This window comes from Pongo abelii, chromosome 11 (genome assembly GCF_028885655.2).
Source record: "Pongo abelii isolate AG06213 chromosome 11, NHGRI_mPonAbe1-v2.0_pri, whole genome shotgun sequence".
Lineage (NCBI taxonomy): Eukaryota > Metazoa > Chordata > Mammalia > Primates > Hominidae > Pongo > Pongo abelii.
The window spans coordinates 62,226,872-62,239,888 of NC_071996.2; the positions used below are offsets into that span (position 1 = coordinate 62,226,872).

Genomic DNA, 13,017 nt, shown 5'->3' on the forward strand with positions numbered 1-13,017 from the left:
AAATCATGGTCAGAAACCTTGCATTAAAATAATAATAATAACAGTGATAATGTTCTTAACATAATTCTGTTACTGCATTAGGTGTTAGAATTTCATAATTTTTTTTTTATTTTTCCCTTAAGCTTAGGAAAGTTGTTCCAAAATAGGGATGCCAACCTTATTTCCCCATAGCTGTAAGTTTTTTGAGATGCATAAATGATACAGTTAGAATGAAGAGCTCAATAATTTCCTCCTTTTTCTTTACTGAAGGAAAATTCAGGAGGTGGGGCAGATGTGTGTTTAAGGAGATTACAAAGGTGACTTTAGAGCCAAATTGTTGAAGTGTGGTTAGCATATTTGTTTTAAAAAAACAAAGATATGCTGTAAAAGGAATGTATGAAGTGCTTGAAAAACACTTTTTGGCCAGGTACTACAATGGTTCACACTTATACCTAGCACTTTGGGAGGCTAAGACAGGATGACTGTTTGAGGCCAGGAGTTTGAGACCAGCCTCGGCAACATAGCAAGACCCGGTCTCTACAAAACAGAAAACAAAAACACTTTTTAAATATAGGGGTAATGGGCCTCCTCTTTTTTATTATGTCGAATGAGATTTACAAAACATAAAAACCATTTTGTGCAGCCGCCATCTCTGTTTAGTTCCAAAACATTTTCATCACTCCAAAAGAAAAACCTCTACCCATTAAACAGTTGCTCCCCATTCTGTGCTCTCAGCCCCTGGCAACTACCAGTCTGTGTTGTTTTATGGATTTACTTATCCTGGATATTTCATACAAATAGAATCATACATTAATATATGATATTTTCTGAACCACTTTTTTTTTAAATGTGGGAATAATAGATACCCTTTGAAAATCTGATTAAAACTATGTACCCTTCTTATAAAATATATAGACACAAATTGTCTCTAATTTAAGGGATTCCCAGATCCTTTGAAGCTAATTGCTTGGATCCAGATAAAAAATCACTGATCTAAAGAATGAAAACATTAAGCAGTTAATGTAGCACAGGTGCTACTCTAATGCCAGTTTTGTTGTTTTATTCTCTGATGCACTAGTTGTCCAAAAAGAAAATCACTTTCAGCAAGGAAATGTTTTAAATCCCCAGGGAGTTCTCTGTAGCTGGTTGAGCATTGGTATTTAAAAACCAGGGGAAACATGGAAAAGTGGAATCATGGAGAGATAAATATAAATACATAACTTGTCTTCTCAAAATGAGAGTAGCTTTCAAAAGGATTGTTTCTCCTGCCATCTTCCTTCCTGAGATGCTTCATCCTGTCTCTCAGAGGCAGTTTTTTCCTTTTTGTTTTTGTTTTTGTTTTTTTGAGATGGTGTCTCGCTCTGTCATGCCTTTTCCTTTTTGATCTCAGGAATGTTTTTATTTTCTAAGCATTTTAATGACCCATATTCTTTAGAAGTTTTAGGAAATATTAGGTGGAGTCATTGTAAAAACAGGGATAGCCTTGATTAAACTTCCTGGTTTTAACTTGTTTGTTCTATATGAATAATAGATTCTAGTGGCCTGATAGCTACACTGATTTTAAGTGATTAGTTTAATAAATCTATTTCCACATTAACCAGTGGCTTGATCTTTTGCAAGGTGATAACCATTTAATTTTTTTTTTTTGAGACGGAGCCTTCCTTGTTGCCCAGGCTGGAGTGCAGTGGCGCGATCTCAGCTCACGACAACCTCTGCCTCCTGAGTTTAAGCGATTCTCTTGCCTCAGCCTCCCAAGTAGGTGGGATTGGCACCTGCCTCCACACCAGGCGAATTTTTTGAATTTTTAGTAGGGACGGGGCTTCACCATGTTGGCCAGGCTGGTCTTGAACTCCTGACGTCAGGTGAGCCACCCGCCTCGGCCTCCCAAAGTGCTAGGATTACAGGCATGAGCCACCGTGCCTGGCCCCGTTTAAAATTTTTTAAAAATGTTCTGGATATATTATTTCCTTTTAAGTTAAAAATAAGCATCAATAATTATTAAGTGAATCTTTTTTTTTTTTTTTTTTTTGAGACAGAGTTTCACTCTTGTCGCCCAGGCTGGAGTGCAATGGCGTGATCTCGGCCAACTGCAACCTCCACCTCTCAGGTTCAAGCAATTCTCCTGCCTCAGCCTCCCAAGTAGCTGGTGTTAGAGGCTCCTGCCACCACACCCAGCTAATTCTTGTATTTTTAGTAGAGATGGGGTATTCACCGTGTTGGCCAGGCTGGTCTTGAACTCCTGACCTCAAGTGATCCACCCACTCCAGCCTCCCAAAATGCTGGGATTATAGGCGTGAGCCACCGCACCTGGCCTCAAATTTCTTGAATACTCAGTAGACTCTGATAATCAGTTACTTGCTGAAGTTGGTACTAAGAACATAGAGTTCTTAACGTCTGATGAACCAGTTGCCCAATTCAGTTTGTAAATAGTTCACTGTAAAAATTACAGGACAGATTAGATTATTAATAATACTATATTTATGATTTGTATTCATGGCTTGAAAACAACTGTGGGGGGAAAAGAGAAACTTTTAATCTGAGGAATATGAGCCCCTTTAAATTATCAGGTTCAGAGAGGTATTTAAAATGTAACAGCATTCTCATCTCACTCTCCCTTGAGCTAAATAAGCCACTTGCTTTGGGGCCTCTAGACTAACTAGTGCCAAGTAGCCATAAAATGTCATATACCCTATAGTTCAATAGTGTATAGCCAATCACTAACCAACGTTATTTCTGTAAACCAATATTGAGAATTCAGAATGAACAACTTTTGTTATCTCTCCCTTCCTGATTTGTCCTTTTTTCTTTAAAAATTTGAGCCTTTCTTTTGTTCTCTTGAGCACTCTCCCCAAGGCAACTTGGAGGTGGGAGCCTGGCAGCAGTCCTGAACCTTGACTAAAATAAACTCTGTTAAATTTTGTCTCAGTTTCTTCCTTTTAGGTTAACACAACAGAACAGTTTTGAATTGAAGAACTGTTTTTACCAACTACAAATTTCTGTGTGAATGATTAGTCTCTTACCTTTATCAATTCATTCTTTTATTTATGCCTTTATGTTCATCATATTACACAGAAAAACACTTGAGCTATCCGAATAGATTTTAGTTATAGTAGTATATTGGCATAGCTATAGATGAAATGTAATTTTTAACTAAATATATATAGCTATAGCCATTTGTATAATGAAATCTGTGAGCTTTATAGAAAACCAAAGCATTCATTCCACCATCAGATTATTTAAAAGTTCCATTTTTATATAAAGTCATTACACTAAAGAAGACCGTATGAGAATAAAAAGTAAAATTTTATGAAATTATAAAGGATAGTCTTTTTTTCTTAATAAATGGCATTGTATCCCTTATTAGGAACTGGATATGAATACATTTCCTCTAGTTTATCAGTGTACTGTGAGTATCAATCTCAATTCTACTAATTTTTCATTCTCTGTATTCTTCTTTTCTCCTGTTTGCTTCCCTGTTGAAGGCTGAGTATGAGTTTATCAGCTCTGGTCTCTACCTAGTGGTGTTATTGCACTTGTGCGAACAAAGCTTTTCTGATATGATGGGAAATACAAATGAACCAAGCACACGTGTCCGAGTAAGTAATAATGAAGTCGGGGAGAGGGAGGGTATGATGCAGCAAGTGTATGCCTTGGAAAGCAGATTGTTTCATATGTTGACATCTTATTTCCTTTGGGAAGCTTTTATTTTTTAAATGTTTCTTAAAAATAAAGATGCCGTAGATTTAATGGAAATTGCTGTCTTCTATAACAAGCAGCCTGATTTTCTCATAAAGTTATTTTAGAGAAAGAAGTAATTTTCTAGCTCTCAAAGGTAATTGGAACGTATTTCATTGAAAAACAGAATTGGAAACATCGAGGGAAAATGGGCTTTTTATTATTAAAACAAAACCTCAGTATTATCACTTAGAAACCTGAAATTGAACTCCAAAAGCCAGAGTATGGGAAATTAACTTCAATTTATTTGTTACTGTTCTACAAAAGATTACCAGTGTACTAATTTTTAAGTGTCCATATTACAGAGTATTTTAGATATGGAATAGTTGGTTGTTTACTGTGTGCGCTATTAGCCATAATACAACATTTTGGCCAGCTGTATGTTAGGTATTTATAAGTAAATGATGCTCTTTGCGTCAGTGTACCAGAGGAAACTTTATGCTCTGCTGTCTGGGCCATTTTGTGTAGCAAGGGCTAGGGTCTCTATATATCTGCCATTATTGTAGCATTCTGAACACTTCATGTCTTGAAATGTGTTCATAAGTATATCCTTCAAACTTTCTTATATGTTAACTTCAGTGATAAAAATGTAGTAGAGTTCATGTAATGTTTTTATTTTGAAAATTATCAAATAACTGCAATTCAATGTATATAATACTCCTTTTAAATTAGTAAGAAAATTTTCTTTATTTTATCATGTGGACATTATTCCAGTGAGCTGGTTAACAGATAATTATCATTGAAGAGCATTCGTATTATCTATCAAGAGCATTCAGAATTTGAGCAAAGGTCTCTTGACTTCTAAGTACTTTAGAAATTGTGAGCCCCTAAAACCTTAATACCATAAAATGATTTCTAAAAAGGGACCTTAAGTCTTCAGGATGAATAAACCATATAAAACATGTAAGAACTTTTGAATTCATGTGTTTTTAAAAGTTCATACTAACAAGTTTTACAGTGGAAAATTACAGAATTTTGGATGATACTCCAAAGTGGAAGTCATTAGGATTTTTTTTAATGTATAGAACTATATACTTTTATCAAATTTAGGTAGGAAAATATTGGTTCTTAGGAGTTTTGTGTGTGTGTGTGTGTGCCCACTGAAACTGAATTTATTTGGGTCCAAATACAAGGGTGGTTTTTTGTTTTTGTTTTTTTTTCCCTCCATTTTATAGTTTTTTGAAGTGTTTATAAGAAGACAATATCATTGGATAAAATTATTGTATCTGCTCCCAATTTTAAAAAACTGGTTTCTACATGATTATAAAGATTATATAAAACATTTAAAAATTAATACCATTAAGCTTGTGATTTTTGATGTTGGGGGGAGAAAAACCCCTATTTAAAGGCTTAAACTGATGTTTGACTTTTTAAGTAGAAATGAATCTCCTATACTGATTCTCTCTTTAGATCCATTTGCAACATTTAAACTACTGTATTTCTTTCTGCATTGTTTCTAGTTTATTAACCTTGCAAGAACTCTTCAGGCACATATGGAAGATCTCGAAAGTAGGTGGAATTTCCCCTCCCCAGACTTGTTGAATTTACTTTTGCAAATTAAACCCAAAGCAAAACCTAAGTATATACTCTGTTCTGCCAAATTAGAGCTCATTTATAGGCTTAATAATACCAAAATGATTGATTTGGGAAATATGGGTTGGGAAACTGACATTAGTTTTTTTTTTTTTTTAAAGCATATTTTAAGGTATGGAAGCATGTAATTTTAACTGCATTTTACTTTTTTTTTTTTCCAAAGAGAAATTTATTGTTGATCACCTTGATTTCAGGATTTATAATAAAAAAGGCATAAATCTTAACTACTAATCAAACCACATTTCTTAATCTGTTAGGATTTTGTTTTGTTTCGTTTTTGGTAAGAAATTTTACCTGTTACTCAGCTTTGTTAGATCATAAGAGATTATTCCTGGGCTTACATATGATTACAGGAAAATATGGGACAAGGAGTCCTAATTCTGAATCCATATCAGAAGCCATAAAGGGCTTTGTTTTGTGGGTTTTTTGTTGGTGGTGGTGGTGGTAGTTTTTTTTGGCTTTTTGTAGGTCCTCATGGACCTTTAATAGGTAGCCAGCTCTGCCAACAGCTCAAATCTCTTAAGATCACATTCCAGCATCAGGATTTCTGGCTGGGATTATAAGTGAAGGCACTTAATTCTCAAATCTCTACAGGCATCTGTACAACCTACCCTCTTCTTAATGTCCTGTAACTTCCAGTGTGCTTCATACCATGTGGGCACAGGTATTGGTGGCTCTGGAATAGTTTCTAGAAATTGAAGATTACCCCACCCAACCCCTACATATTTTACTTTTTCACCCTTTGTTGCCCATTCCAAAGCACTACCCGAAGTGTCTTTTTAAAATATGTATTCTTCAGTTGAATACTTCTATACTCATCTTCAAACTATTTGGAGTGTTATCTATAGTGTGCATAACATTTTTACTTTTAGAGAAAGCTCAGCATCCTTTGAAGTAAGGTTTAAAAAGGACTTAGTCCTCATAGGAACTTTTTAATTCTAGGTAATCTAAAACATAGATTTTTGTCATTAAGTCTGTACTACTTTCAAGTTTTTAAAGGTTTTGAGATGAAACCAGGTAACATATTTTCACAGTTTTAATTAGGATATATGAAAAGAAAGGAGTCAGTGCGAATTCACTTGGTATAAAATTTTTTCCCTTTATACCTTCTTTCAGATCCCTTAGGTTGGCCTAATACAAAGGTCTCTTCGTTTTTTTAAATTACAATTTATACTTTGTCCAACGTCATGATAGTAATTTGTTTCAGTGTATGTTTCCCCCAGATTTCTCCATTTTAAAAAACTAACATTCTCATTTAAAATTTAGTTTCTTAAACATAGTATTGTCTGCTCCTAACATGTGGGAAGAAAAAGATGGAGGTGAAATATGTCCATACTCAAATAAGCATGAAAGACAAGGGTGCTGCAAGTTAACCCCTAAATATCAGAGTATTAGTACATTCTGAAATGGGTTCTGACTAAATTATCCTCTCCTGTGGAGTGGAGTTAAATGGAAAAACACAAGAAGTTCCTTAATAAGCTGTAATTTTTTAGTTTGGTATTTCTCAGTGATAGAGCATAAAACTTAACAGTAGAGTTTATATCAGTCATGACTTAGTTATATGCTTGTGTCATTTATTAAATGGATTTAAATCTATTAGTGTTGCATAGTTTTTCTGTGCTTTGCCCTAGGTTGATTCCATTTGTTGGATGCTCTTAATTTGTCCAATGTAAATATAAAAAGAGAGGGCATTAAACCTTTTTGCCCTTGATAATGGTGGAAAGATGCTGGTTAGATGTTTATTTTAGTGAGCTTGCATTTTCTTTCACATGCAAAGCAGTTCATAGAATTCATAGTTTTATACTTACTATGTCTTTCCTAAAGACACCCAGGATGTTTAACTCTTGAGCCACTAGTGACTCTTGAATAAATTGAGGTCAGAAATGTGCAAAAGTGATAAGTTTCTGACAGTGTGGAGACGGGAATAATCTCAACAGTAGGTTTTTAGTGAATCCAATTATTTTAATTTAGGCTGTGTCTATATGAAGCTTTTTTGACTTACTAAATGAACTTTTATCTTGGCATTGTATAGACATAGCTTTGATGTAAATTGCAAGAACACCCATAACCTCTTACTCTATGTACATTTCTTTTCATTCTCATCGGATGCACCAAACATGCAGCGGTAATAAGCCAGATTCTACTCAGGTGTGTGAGAGCACTTGCCTTAAGTTGACTTTTTTCCTAGTGTTTATATATCATTAGCTACTATGAACACAGACTGATCTCAGAAACATTTTAGAAGATGCTCTTGAACCACATTTTTAAGCATTTTCATTTTTATAAAAATTGATACAACGTTACAAAAAGATGTGGGGGCGGGGGGGATTGTGGTTGGGCATCACCCACAGTCAGACCACCCTAACCCTGTCATACAACTTATCATTTTGATCAAACAATATACTAAATTGGGATTTTTGTTTTTACAAGTCATTGCTGTTCTGGCTTCATATTTACACTTCCCATTCTTATCCCCCTTAAAATCATTCTTGATCATCCTGTTTTCTTTCAACAGCTTCAGAGGATGATTCCGAAGAAGATGGAGACCATAACAGGACATTTGATATTGCCTAACTTCATATAAGACAGATGGATGATCTGTGAACACAAGTGTTTATTAAAAATGGCAATTAAATATAAATTACTTTTGTGGGGGAATGCCTAATACATTGACTATATATAAAATGAATATATACATACACATGTATGCCTGTATATATATATTCATTCTCAAGTGTTGCTGAATTAAAATTCTGCTGGACTTTTTAACATAGCAAATCTGATGTTTATAAACTGGTAATCAAAAAGGTTTTTTTCTTTTAGGTGAGTGGGAAAGTATTACCCTTGTTTTAAATATCTAAGCAATGCCTATCAACCCTTTTTTTGTGTTCTGATTACTGTAGTCATATTTATGAAAAAAGGTTTGTGTTTTACTCTTGCTAGTGAGAAAAGTGGGACAAAATATACTTTTGAAATAAAATGCTATATGGCACCTAATTTTTTTTTCTTTTAAAATGCCTTAAGTTGCAGTCTCATTTTGATAATCATTTGCTTCCAGTGTTTAAAAATTAAAAAAAGGGAGAAGGTTATAAGAAGAGCATTATATTAAGTTTCCAAATTTAATTTGAATTCCAAATTCACTTAGCAATAAAATCTAATTTTTAAAAAGTATATAAATATAAAATGTATAAATGATGGATAGATTTTTGTATTGATTTGCAAAATGCAGATTATATTTGATAGGCTATAGTATGTAGATATTCCTTTTAGGAATATTACAGCTGTAAATCATATGAGACTTGCCAGTCAAATGCTATTTGGTTTAAAAAAATTATTGCAATCTCAAGTTAATGGAATATTTTTAAATCCCACATTCAGAGTTTAAAACACTGGTTTTCAATGTGTTTTTTAGTGTTGTCACTTCTTTATAGATAAATATATAAATAACCTGTTTGGATCCTGGTCCTTTTTAACTGTTCCTTGGTAATTCTGAGCATTTATTTGATGACTTAATATTTTTCACTACCTTTGGAGAACAGATGAACATTATTCACCACGAATGGATCTATACTGTGGTCATGAGTTGTGTGTACTTCCATAACACTGTATTTTTCTTCTGTCAATACCCTTAGGATACACTTTAAAACACCTTAAGGTCTGATGTTATGGCAACAAACTACTTTTTCAAACCTAAATAGGAACCATGTAATTTCTCAAAAGTGAATGAACAATTTGCCCACACTTAGTTTGTTGGTCTTATGTAAAACATTGGCTCGAAATAAAGTGCACACTGATTTATTTTACTGTTTGAAATGTTTCCTTTTAAACTGGTGCTCAAAGAAGACATCAAACTTCATAACCAAGAATTTTATTACAATTTCAAATCTCATTTTAAGCTATAAATGTTCTAAAACATTTGCTCACCTCTCGCCAGTTATCTTTGCATTGTCTGTCTTAAAGCAAAAATATAAAATTTAAGGGTGGTAGTTTTAATATATTCTGTGGGTCCTAAGGGATGCTTTGAATTTGAAGTATATATACTTTTAATAAAATTCAGTATGACAGTTGTCTTCTGCTTAACCCATAAAACTTTATTTAAAAAATTTAACTAGATAGTACAAAACATTCATTGGTATGCATATAAGATAATTCTGTATAGTTTTGTTATTAAATATTAAATGACAGTGATAACAATGGCTTAAGCTTTACAGTATTCTTGTAGTTCCCTAGTACCACTTAGTATTTAAATATTGTCATATTCGCTTCAGATTATCATGTAAATGACAGTAGAGGAATAAGAGAAAAGGCTTTCATTGGTTATCAGTTTTAAATTCTGAACAAAAGAGACCATACACTGCTCACTACAAGAATGCAATTTTCTAAGAAAATGTAGTTTAAAATGTTATTCTAAATATCTGCCAAAGAATTATATTGTTATTACTAGCTAGAACCAAGATGTTGGAGAAAGCAGTTTCTACATTCTGAATGTAGTAAACAAGCCTGCCTGTGTAATCCAATTATCTCTTGACTAATGAGTAGATAAGGTGCCTGTTATAGATGTTCTGGTATATAAAGAAAAAATGTAGGCCAAGTGTGGTGGCTCACGCATGTAATCCCAGCACTTTGGGAGACCAAGGTGGGTGGATCACTTGAGGTCAGGAGTTTGAGACTAGCCCAGTCAATATGGCGAAACCCCGTCTCTACCAAAAATACAAAAAGTTAGCTGGGTGTGGTGGCAGATGTCTGTGGTCCCAGCTACTAAGGAGGCTGAGGCAGGAGAATTGCTTGAAAACCTGCAAGGCAGAGATTGGAGAGAGCCAAGATAGAGCCACTGCACTCTAGCCTGGGCAACACAGTGAGACTCCGTCATATATATATAGCACTTCATTACCAGAGGCCTCTTGGCCTGTTGAAAAATGAAACCAAATATTGAAAATTAAATCATAGTTTAAAACAGCTATTTTGGAAGAGCTGCCATTAGGTAGAAAGTATCAAAATGTACAAAAGAAAGTTAGTTGTATGGGAGTTGAGTGGAAGGTAGGATTTAAGAGCAGCACTGCCCAATAAAACTTCCTATAATGAAAATGTTCTATAATGTATATTGCCCAGTACAGTAGCCACTAACCACCTGTGATTTGAACACTTGACAATGTGGCTAATGTAATTGGGAAACTGGATTTTAAACTAAATTTACTTAAATAGCCTCATGTGGCTAGTGGCTCATTGGACATTGGATATTGTAGTTGTAGACGTTTGAGGCTGTTGGTTTTAGGTTGGACTTAATCACTTTTCTACCCAAATTTTCCTACCCAAATTCTACCACTCCTTTAAGAACTCCGTTAGAACTCTTTTAGTTCACATAATACGCCATATTTTTTTTACTGTGCCTGTAGTTCTTCAAGGAGAGGTACAATTTGGTTAGGAAAACCAGGCAGGAATTCCAGGGTAGTGTTCAATATTGACATTAGTAATAGTCTATCATCAATAATAAAATAGACATCTCAATCACTACACAAAATCTCAGAAATGTAAAGCTCTTAAAGAGCATGCTTGTGCTTGTGTAACAGCTGGTGTAATGCCTGCATTTTCAGTACCATGTAGCCGCACTGTTAATAGTTTTCTGTCACTTTTTAGTTACTCATGTCTTATTAATGATAGTGCCGTTAATTGTGATGAGTGTTTTCGATTCATGTGGTCAATAAAAGGAGATTACATAAGCTAGGACTTTGTTGCCATTAGTCAAGCTAGTGAGATAGTATATCTCCCCATAAGAAAGTAAGGTAATTGATGGGGTGTGGATTCAGAAGAGGGATTACTTTTCTTTGAGCTTCAGACTTCTAGACAGACAGTATACTTCAGTCAGTAATGGACCACATATAGAACAGTGTTTCCTTAGTAGACCATATTTTTACTGTACCTTTTCTATATTTAGATACACAAATATTGTGTTACAGTTGTCTGCAGTATTCAGCACAGTAACATGCTGTGTAGGTTTGGGACAAAATAGGCTCTACCATCTGGGTTTGTGTAAATACAAGCTGATTTTCACACAAGATTTCCTAACTATGCATTTCTTAGAACGTATCCCCATTGATAAGTGATACATGACTGATTTACATGAAATTTATACATTCTTTATCTTTCCTGTTTTTGGTTTATTGATGATGGTGAGGAAAATCACTCGTTTCAGCTTTTTCATTTTTTTACTCCCCAAATGATTTTCACCTTTTTCTTAAAATGTACAATAAATGCACTGAAAACTTTGATCATTGTCACTACAGTTGTACTTAGTGTTTTTCTTCAGTTTTTGCTTACACAGTTTTCATGTCATTGAAGGAAAAATTTATAAATGCTTGAGAATGAGATATATCTTGTATAGGGGAAGGTAAGAACGGTATGGTGGCAAGAGAGAAATCCTTAAAGGGGCACTATAATATGTAAGTGTGTTAACCTAATTGCAAGCTTTCTGTATGCCATCCTGGACACAGCGATCATATTTTGTTTCAAAAGATTTATAAACATTCATTAAAACTTGAGTCATTTGTGATAAAATGGTGTGTGTAAAAGTAATGAAACTAAAATTGGTGTGGAGTGTTAAAAGTTGTCAAATTTTCTTCATCTAAATCATAAAAGGAGATACACATTCTAGAGGAATTATCTGCCAAAAAACAATTATCAAAGATATTTAAATGTATGGGATGTACTTAAAATAACTTATTCCCCATTTCATGTTTACTAATAAACGTATAAACTGAAGTGGGTCAACTAAATAGAAGGGAAGATACAGCAGGCAAGACAAATAGGCTGGGCTTTTATTTTTATCTGCCTCTTGGGCTTTAAGCTTTCCTTCATTCAAGTCACAGATTCTGCCTTTGACAGGATGCTTAAAATCACTATGTTTGTTAGATCTAAGATCATTTCTAAAACCTGTTTTTTTAATGAACCTAAAGACTCTTCACAACAGATGAGTACATAAAAATGTTACTGGAATAAGGAATACCATTAAAGCTCTAATATCCAATGTCAAATTTTATATTAAAATCTTTCCCAAGTTATCTCTGCCAGGGCATTTGTTGATGTCTTAGTGCAGGATTACCAAAAACTTAGTCAAATTGAACAGGATATTCATTTTCTTCTCCAACTACCAAAACACAGTCTTCATTATAAGGTGATTGGGGTGCAGTTGAAAAAACTGTGGTGAAAGGAGAATCAGAATGTTTTTTGTACAGGAACCAAATGATTGCTCCCAAAACTGTCAAAATTACCGTGCTAGCAATCACCAATGCTGATATTAAAATGTGGTTATCTGAAAAGGAAAAGACAAAAGAATATTTGGGAGATTAGGGTACACAAGTTGGCAAGTGTATTTTGGTGAGCACAACTGTAGTTTTGTGTAAACATTTCTCTGTGTTGAGAATTTCCCACACTGATGAGAAAACCAAAAATTTCACATTTGTTACTAACAAGATTTGTATTTCTTAGCCTGAAGAATAGTACTCAAATTTTCTAGGAAATTGTGCACTTCTCCACTCTACTGAAGATCCCAAAGTGGAAATCACCCAAGTATACCATGCTCCAGTTTGTCTTCCTTCGCTTTACTTTCTGATCTAAGACTACAAATTCAGACCTACTGTTCCCTTTAGGAATTCTAGTATTTAGATAATGTGTTACATTATTGAGGTTTAATGGTTCACCTGGCTTTGGGGATTT

General features: G+C 34.1%; 2 protein-coding genes across 24 annotated transcripts in view; one reads left to right on the forward strand and one right to left on the reverse strand.

Annotated features, from left to right (window-relative positions):
• Positions 1-9,105, forward strand: part of MARCHF7 (membrane associated ring-CH-type finger 7) — a 56,405-nt gene extending 47,300 nt beyond the window's left edge. For 7 of the 22 annotated variants that reach the window (XM_009237744.3, XM_063712560.1, XM_009237743.4 and 4 more), the window contains 3 exons: positions 3,462-3,575; positions 5,175-5,223; positions 7,823-9,105. In XM_009237744.3, coding sequence (XP_009236019.1) covers positions 3,462-3,575; positions 5,175-5,223; positions 7,823-7,881 — 222 coding nt within the window. In that variant the 3' untranslated portion in view covers positions 7,882-9,105. 22 annotated transcript variants of the gene reach the window in all.
• A 272-nt stretch (positions 9,106-9,377) lies between these two features.
• The window catches only part of CD302 (CD302 molecule), a 29,446-nt gene continuing 25,806 nt past the window's right edge, over positions 9,378-13,017 (reverse strand). For both annotated transcript variants that reach the window (XM_009237763.4, XM_063712616.1), the window contains exon 6: positions 9,378-12,613. In XM_009237763.4, coding sequence (XP_009236038.1) covers positions 12,411-12,613 — 203 coding nt within the window. In that variant the 3' untranslated portion in view covers positions 9,378-12,410. The remainder of the gene's footprint in view (positions 12,614-13,017) is intronic.